At 36.4% G+C, this 8,581-nt stretch overlaps 1 protein-coding gene across 2 annotated transcripts; it reads left to right on the forward strand.

Moving 5' to 3' along the window:
* The first annotated feature begins 261 nt into the window (after positions 1-261).
* On the forward strand, positions 262-6,944 carry LOC132061828 (uncharacterized). Of its 2 annotated transcripts, XM_059454485.1 has the most exons (12): positions 263-1,225; positions 1,852-2,054; positions 2,130-2,327; positions 2,642-2,713; positions 3,228-3,323; positions 3,910-3,989; positions 4,124-4,199; positions 4,309-4,519; positions 4,924-5,120; positions 5,738-5,846; positions 5,954-6,043; positions 6,151-6,944. In XM_059454485.1, exons 1-12 carry the CDS (start codon positions 721-723, stop codon positions 6,861-6,863), a joined length of 2,550 nt encoding a protein of 849 aa, XP_059310468.1. In that variant the 5' UTR covers positions 263-720; the 3' UTR covers positions 6,864-6,944. The 2 variants fall into 2 exon arrangements, with proteins under 2 accessions (XP_059310469.1, XP_059310468.1); XM_059454486.1 differs by lacking the exons at positions 2,642-2,713; positions 3,228-3,323 and having other exon boundaries at positions 262-1,225.
* Positions 6,945-8,581: the final 1,637 nt, after the last annotated feature.

The following is an 8,581-nucleotide window of genomic DNA, read 5'->3' on the forward strand; positions in this document are numbered from 1 at the left end:
TAAATTATATGAACTTTGATCAATATTTCAAAATGTAGTTTTTCATTATATTAATGTGAGAAGAATTGCAACTTATAATCTAAATTTTAATATTAAAATATTTAATTAATCTAATCTAATTTAACTCCAAATTTTAGTTAAATTAACTTTAAGAAACTAAATTTAACAAAGTATTTTAGGAACAGAAGGTGCAAGTTGCAACAAGTAAGTGCTTCTTAACTGTGGGGTTAGCACTTTTGTGGTACTACTTTTGGAGTTTTGGTTGCTTCTCTCATTTAATTGCACTTTGAAAGTTACAGTTTGAATTTGTCTTTTCAAGAGTTGTTTTTAAGCTCATTTTCATCACTGGTTGTTATTTTTCTTTGTTTTTTTCTCCTCAACATTATTTCTGTTGCTTTTACTTTCACTAACTACCAAAAGTATTTGGTAGTCAGCAGATAGATTTTATTGTAGAAAAAACCAATTTCTTGCTTTCACAGGACTCTGGTATTTGGTTGGCTCAATTGTGAACATTCTTCATTTATTCAAATGCTATAAATTGGTGAGGTTGTTTTTGCTCTCTTCTACCCAAGTAAAAAAAAAAAAATAAAAAATTGAGGTCTTTTTTTTTTTGGTAAAAAAGTATGAGTTTATGAGAGATGTTTCATCTTTCTTAGTGTTGATTATTTGGTTCAATTCTTCCATTTCTTCAGAATTCTTGATAAGTGTTCACTGATCAAGATGAAATCTTTAGTGTTGTTAGGACTGTTGGCTTTTTCTATGTTATGTGGAGGTGTTCTTGCTAAGGAGTGTACTAACACTATTACTCAATCACACACTTTTAGATATGAGTTATTGTCTTCACACAATGACACCTTAAAACAAGAGATGTTTAGTCATTACCATTTGACTCCTACTGATGAGTCAGCATGGTCTAACTTGCTTCCTAGGAAGGTGTTGAGGGAGGAAGAAAAATATGATTGGATAATGATGTATAAAAAGATAAAGAATTCTGGTGGTCTCAGGGAAATTGATGGTATATTGAATGAGATTTCACTCCATGATGTGAGATTAGAACCTAATTCAATGTATGGAGTTGCTCAGCAAACTAATTTGGAGTACTTGTTAATGTTGGATGTTGATAGATTGGTTTGGAGTTTTAGGAAAACAGCTGGTCTTGACACTCCTGGTGAGCCATATGGAGGTTGGGAGAAACCAGATAGCGAGGTTCGAGGTCATTTTGTTGGTTAGTTCTATTTTCTATCTTTCAGCATTTGATTTATTTTGTTATTGATGATGTGCATTGTTAGGTATGAATTTTGTTTGTTTGCAATATTTTTAATTTGCTTATTGAATTTGAAAGATATGAAATTTCTGGACTCAAATGAACTAAATTTGAGCAAAGTGGACAGTGAGGATTCTGACCCTGACTTGTTTGTGATTGAGACTTAGTTGTTGTTACATTAATTGTGATGAATACTTAAGTGAGAATTTCTGAACAAATTGATCTTTTACCGTCTGCTGTTTAAAGCTGCATATCTATGTTGTTGTATGCATTAACTACTTCATGAATATGAGTTATTGTGGCCACTTTCCATTGATCGATATCGATGTTGTTGTATGCATTAACTACTTCATGAATATGAGTTATTGTGACCACTTTCTGTTGATCTCCCCATAGTATAATCTTTTAGAATCTTTTTCTTTAATGATTCAAGAATCAAACTCTATGAGTTTCTGAATGTTAGTTGGAGAGACAACTACTTGTAGCGTTTCACAGTATGTTCTTTTTTATACCAACTCGTATCATTTTGCTTCATCAAGTTTATCTGTTGTTAGAGTTCTTAGCTGATAGTTTTCTGTAACTTGAAGGTCATTACCTTAGTGCCACAGCACAGATGTGGGCCAGCACCCACAATGACAGTCTTGGACAGAAAATGTATGCTGTTGTTTCTGCACTATTTGCCTGCCAGGAAAAGAATGGTGCAGGTTACCTTTCTGCCTTCCCATCAGACTACTTTGATCGCCTTGAAGCTATACAACCGGTCTGGGCACCGTATTATACAATTCACAAGGTTGATGTGCTTCCTGATTCAATTCTTTCTTCTTAACGCCATTTATGCTAACTTTACTCGATTGGACTTTGACAGATATTGGCAGGTCTTTTGGATCAGTATACTTTAGCAGGCAATCCTCATGCTTTGAACATGACTACATGGATGGTTGATTACTTCTACACTCGGGTGCAAAATGTGATTTCAAAGTATACCATTCAAAGGCACTGGGATTCATTAAATGAAGAATCTGGCGGCATGAATGATGTTCTTTATAGGCTGTACAGAATAACGGTGTGTATAATCTGCCCAGCTAACAGTCTACCTTTCCTATCCTAATAGTTAAAGTTCACTAATTTATTCTGGTTCGTTTTGTTTATAATATCAAACCATTTTCTGTCTGCTAAAATCTACATTTCTGCCTTTGCATTGTTATTTCGTCATTCAACCAACCTTCATTGCTATATGTTGTTCTTCTCATAATTGCATTTTGCAAATTGCAGCTTTCCTGAGCACATATTCATATATTGTGTTGTATTTTGTCTTCCTTGTCTCTTAACTATTATCTCATTAATCCCGCTTTTATCCTCCTATAAATGCTGTTGCAGGGTAATCCAAAGCACTTAACGTTGGCTCACCTTTTCGACAAACCATGCTTTTTAGGGCGCTTAGCCGTAAAGGTATAAATCCCTGTTCTCGAAATTCTCATATAATGTAATGCACTAATTATCGACTGGTATATGTATTTCCAAAAGTTGCTGTAATTCAACTAATTCCTTGACTTTAATTGAAGCGCCTTATTGGCACAAGATATGAGAATGAACAAAATTCCTTACTAGGAAAGTCATTTGACTTGTTTTAACTCGGAAAGACTTCCATATTTTTTGTCAGATTTTGTTGTCGAATTTCAAAATCAGACATGCTATTGTATGTTGATAGCTGAGTATCAACCCTAGTTGTAAAGGTACTATGTTAGAGTGGTTGTATAAAACGGGTTTTTTTGGCTTGCCTTGAGATATATACGTACTTCTTTATCGCGATAGTTGCTTATGTAACTAAATATGATTTTTAATCGGGTAATGTCTGTTTTCCTTTTGGTTTAGGCTCACCGTATATGATCCATGGTTACTATAGTTGCGTGTGTGGCCAACATTAACTTTATTGTTGATATCCTTTTCGTTTCTCTTCCGTTAGGTTGATGACCTATCAGGTTTTCATGCAAATACGCACATTCCAGTTGTTATTGGATCACAACTGCGTTATGAAGTTACTGGTGATCCACTTTTCAAGGTAGATTATTTTACTTTTTGGGAAATCTATCTTCTCAGAAAAAAGTTTTGCAGTCCCAGAGTTTCCAGATTTTCCTTTCAGTACTAGAATGTACAGATATCATGTCTCTTTTACTTGTTACGAAGTCCAACCGATATATCATGTATGCTTTCTCCCATCCAGCCATTCCTTTTCGTTTCCTTTCCTTTACTTTTGTTAATCTTGTAGAGAAGAAGTTAAGCAAAGGTGTTTTCTGTTTCAAAATTCCTCTAATATAATGGATCGGTTACTCTCTGTTTAGTTAGTTTTTCGGTAATTAGGTGCTAGACTCTACCAGTTTGCAGCTCCTCCCTGAAAATTTACAATTAACTGAATTATTTATATAACAACCAAAATGAAGAAGGAAGGAAAATGTTGCAGCAGTAAACTGCTTGTCCTTGACCAATCATTTTCTTCTCTCTTACTTATTTCTCCTTATATCTGTCTAGTCTTGGACGTAAGGCATTGACAATAGAATATGATGTGAGTATATTTAATGACGGCAATCCTGATTAAGGAAGTTTTGTCACAAACATTTTTTTGGTTAATTTTCCTTTTTTTTGTTTAGGAAATTGGGATATACTTCATGGATATTGTCAATTCTTCCCACAGCTATGCAACTGGAGGGACATCAGCCAGTGAGCATTGGTAATACGGACTAAAAAATCTCAGCAAATTATGCACACCGTTAATTCCTATTTATCTTTATGTGCTCCTTTCTTTGGCTCACTTCATTTAAAGTTCTTTGTATCTCCCCTTCTATTTTTTACCAATCCGAGCAGGTCAGATCCGAAGAGGTTAGCAAGCACACTAAGCACAGAAAATGAGGAATCATGTACTACCTATAATATGCTGAAGGTGTGCTCATGGATTTTTTTTGTGTCAGTTGTTTCCTATTATGCTCCTAGGGGAAGAGTGGATATAGTGCCTTGTGCGTTTATTTATGCACAAATGTGAAACTTTGTAGGTTTCCCGCCACCTGTTCAGATGGACCAAAGAAATGGCATATGCTGATTATTACGAGCGAGCATTAACAAATGGTGTGCTCAGCATCCAAAGGGGAAGAGATCCTGGAGTGATGATATATATGCTTCCACTTGAACGTGGTGGTTCCAAAGCTCAGACCTTCCATAAATGGGGATCGCCATTTAATGACTTCTGGTGTTGCTATGGAACAGGTGATGGAATCAATATTCACTCTGATCTTCACCCTTCTTCTTCTTCTTTTTTTTTATTTTTTTTTTTTTTTTTTTTTATATAATCACGGTGTCCGGGTCAGCTTATGCGTACCTGGAGTAACGGGGAACTTGCTACCTCCCACCAAAGACAAGTATCGGGTAACTCTATCCACCAAAGCTTGGACATACGGGAAGAAATCACCCAGTGTTTTCACCCTTCTTTTCTTGCAAAGAACAATCTTCTCTATGCTCCTGGCAGTGCAATTTTTTTTTTTTTTAAGTCTGCTACTCCTCATGCTAATATGTGCAACAAAATTTTCTGACTTTCCGAGGTTACCTCAAAGATGTCTATCTTATCAAAATGGAAATGAATTTAAATTGTATTCCCCTTTTTTCCTTTATAGGGATTGAATCATTCTCCAAATTGGGAGATTCTATTTATTTCGAAGAGAAAGGGAATGCTCCTGGCCTCTACATTATCCAGTATATATCTAGCTCTCTCGATTGGAAGTCTGGGCAAGTTGTGGTGAGTCAGAGCGTAAAGCCTGTTGTTTCGTGGGACAATCGCCTTCGAGTGACAATTAAAGTGTCCTCAAAAGGGGTACGCATTCTAATTTATTTTGTTCCTATCCATTTGTTGGAACTTTATTATTTGAATAAACTACTCTTCCAATATCCAAGCAATAGTACCTCAAAATGCCTCTTTATGCACTTCTTCCCTTTCAAAACTTACTTTGTCTAAATTGCTATTTGAGTATGTCCAAAGGATCGAAAGAGAACTGGTTTTACACGTTTCGGTGTTCTCATGAGGTTTGATTATACTGGAGATATCTAGTATGATTATCATTGGCCTATGTTAACTGAATGCTCGGTAGTGGATCAACCTCTTAGGTATTATTAACTGTTCCCTGTGTATCCAGTGAACCTAAGATAGTATAGTATATCATCAATAAGGCTTGCATCTTCCATTATCAGTAACGATTACATTTTCCTTTTTTTGTAAGTAACTAGGCTTTTGCAGATCACCAACCTAATCAATTAGCTTTCCTGCTGCTTTTTTTCAGGGAGTTGACCTCCATGTGTTTATCCCCTAAAACCTTTTTCTTACAGCTGAGTATGTGCAATGTAGTGTGTCCTGTGAAGTCCCTTTAAACCCTCTCCCTTTGTGGAAGATATTGTTTTTGGAACATAACTTGTTATGATTACTATTTCTTTCAGAAAGCAACTAGTGCACCATCTACATTGAATCTCAGGATACCAAGTTGGACGGATTCAAGTAGTGCAAAAGCATCCTTGAATGGGAAGGATTTATCTCTACCTCCACCAGGTAGGAACTTTCCTCCTTTTTGTGATGATGCCTTTCTATGTTTTGTATCAAATAAATTCTCACCTAGCTAATACCCTTTTCAACAATTTAATGACTCACCGATGCAGGTAACTTCCTATCGATCACCAAGGGTTGGGGCTCAGGTGAAAAAATCAGCATTGAGCTGCCAATGAATCTTAGGACAGAGGCCATTAAAGGTGATAATTAAGATATTTCATTGTCCAATCAATAATATGTCTCTATTAGAAGAGCTAACGGATCATATAGTATAGCTGCTGACAAACTCTTGTAAATGGTGCTTCAGATGACCGTCCAGAATATGCATCGATACAGGCTATTCTTTATGGTCCATACCTTCTTGCTGGCCATTCTACTGGTGATTGGGACATTGAAACTAAAGCCACTTCTCTCTCAAATTTGATTACTCCAGTTCCATCTGACTATAATTCTCATTTAATATCTCTCACACAAGTATCCGGTAACGCAACATTTGTTCTGACAACCACGAATCACTCGACTCAAATGGAGAAGTACCCTGAAGCCGGAACAGATTCTGCTGTCCATGCTACCTTCAGACTCATCTCAAATGACAAAGAATCTGTCAAGCTAGTCATGTTAGAGCCCTTTGATTTCCCAGGAATGCTCATAACTCATCAAGGACATGATTCTAGTCTCAAGATCACACATTCCTCAGATGGCAATGGGTCTTTGTTCCATTTGTTTGCAGGATTGGATGGGAAAGACGGGACAGTTTCTTTAGAATCCATTGCCCAAAATGGTTGCTTCATCTATAGTGGTGTGGACTACAAAGACATTTCAAGTGTCAAGCTTAACTGCACTTCAAAGTCCTTAGATGCTGAATTCAAACAGGCAATAAGCTTTAAGTTGGGAAATGGGATTACTCAGTACCATCCTATCAGCTTTGTGGCAAAAGGTGCTACCCGAAACTTTCTTTTGGCACCATTATTGAGCTTCAAAGATGAATCTTATACCGTGTATTTCAACATTCAATCATAGTTGTGGTAAAAGGAGGTTGTTTCAAATAACAGTAACACCAATTAACCGATCGTTTGGTTTATATTAACAAAATTCCCAACATGTTTTCGCATAAGTTATGCAATATTTGGTTGTTCAAGAAAATAGTATCCCTGTGATTGGTTGGCCTTATTAAACTCTGCATACCTACATTAAGTTATGCAAAAGTAATTTGGAATAAGAATACATGTATTAACAATACATGAGTAGCTAAATACAAAAAGGCCCCAAAAATAAGCAATTTTCGCATAATAATTTTTACATTATTACTCTCCATCTAACAATGTTTTCACATTATTTCATTGTATAAGAAATTCCTCCAGCATCTTGAATTTTTAGTCCTATAACAAGGTTGAATCTTCTATGATAGAACCACTGGTTTAAGCCATTGAAGAGCAACAAACAGGGAATCCCCTTGCCTAACTTAAAACCAACGTACACTCAATTAGGTCCTGTCATTCTCTTCCATATCTGAATGTTGTATAAACAAGAATAACTTGGCTGGAACTAATGTACCAAAATGTCGGAATAAAAGCAGAAATGATATAACCGTAATTGTTGGAACTTGACCTTGTTAATCGCCAAGTGTGAACTTGATAGCAGTTTAAAAGAGAGATAGCTAGAGAGATGTGAAGAGGTAAAAGAAAAACAAGGATGAAAAGGGTATTTATGATTAAAAATTTGGACCAAAGTGTAAATATACAAAGTTTGGGGGGTATGGGGCCTAGGGGGTGTTTTGGGGATGTTTTCTGAAGACTAGTTGGCTAGAATTAAAAACATCTTTCAGACCGGACTAATCTAGTTTGAGTTGGGTTCGGTTTGGTTCGGTCTCTAACCAGTTCATAGACGATTTGATTTTACTATGCTTCTCCAATATTAGACGATCTTATGGTTCACCTCTAATGTGACACGTTCCCTCACAATTATATGACCAAGGGGATCAGTCGGCTAGAGATCGGCACTATTCTTCTTCCTGGATGCTAAAGTCGTCCTTTTTACTGACCGAACCCTCAATTCAGGGGTCTTCCTCAACATGTTACGAAGCTCCAGTCTTCGATAGGAAATTCACACGATTGTTCCTATCTTGGGTTGGTCTTTAATTGTTGCCTCTCAAATCACTGGTCTTTAATTTTTGCCCTTCGACACTTTAAGTAGTAAAAAAGTGACCGAAAATACTCCTGACATCGAAAAAAAAATTGGATCTATGATTTAATTTCGCAAGGCAAGGTTGCATAAAAACTATGCCTATTCGGAAAAAGTTGCATAAAAACTATGCTTTGTCCAAAGATAGTTCTGTATGATAACTTAATTTCTACAAAACTATCTTTAGGACAAGGCATAGTTTCTATGTAGTTACATTAAAGACCAGTCCATATGAAGGGCAATCCGTGCAAAAAAAAAAAAAAAAAAAAAAACTTCGATGAGTCACACGTTACCCGGCCCCAGCCCTTAACCTTAAACCGGACGTCCCATAGACCCAAATGGGTCGGTATAGTCCGATCCCTTAATGGTCTGGATGGTCCACTTGGCAGCCTTAGTTGTGGCCCTTGTGGCTAGTGTCCCTCGGTCCTATCAATACTTGAGGTATTTCACAATTTTGTAAGATTAAAAATAGGGGGAAAGATCACGGATGTCCCCTCAAATAAAAAAAGTTACTCGCCCATGCCCCCATTATTTTCATACCCCCCAGAAAAAATTAA

This window comes from Lycium ferocissimum, chromosome 7, assembly GCF_029784015.1.
Source record: "Lycium ferocissimum isolate CSIRO_LF1 chromosome 7, AGI_CSIRO_Lferr_CH_V1, whole genome shotgun sequence".
NCBI lineage: Eukaryota > Viridiplantae > Streptophyta > Magnoliopsida > Solanales > Solanaceae > Lycium > Lycium ferocissimum.

Bases quoted from the DNA above. Each gene is read 5' to 3' on its own strand.
- LOC132061828 (XM_059454485.1), top strand. From the start codon at position 721: ATGAAATCTTTAGTGTTGTTAGGACTGTTGGCTTTTTCTATGTTATGT. The intron at 3,990-4,123 runs GTAATACGGACT...CAATCCGAGCAG, and splicing joins ACATCAGCCAGTGAGCATTG to GTCAGATCCGAAGAGGTTAG. The intron at 4,200-4,308 runs GTGTGCTCATGG...GAAACTTTGTAG, and splicing joins CTACCTATAATATGCTGAAG to GTTTCCCGCCACCTGTTCAG.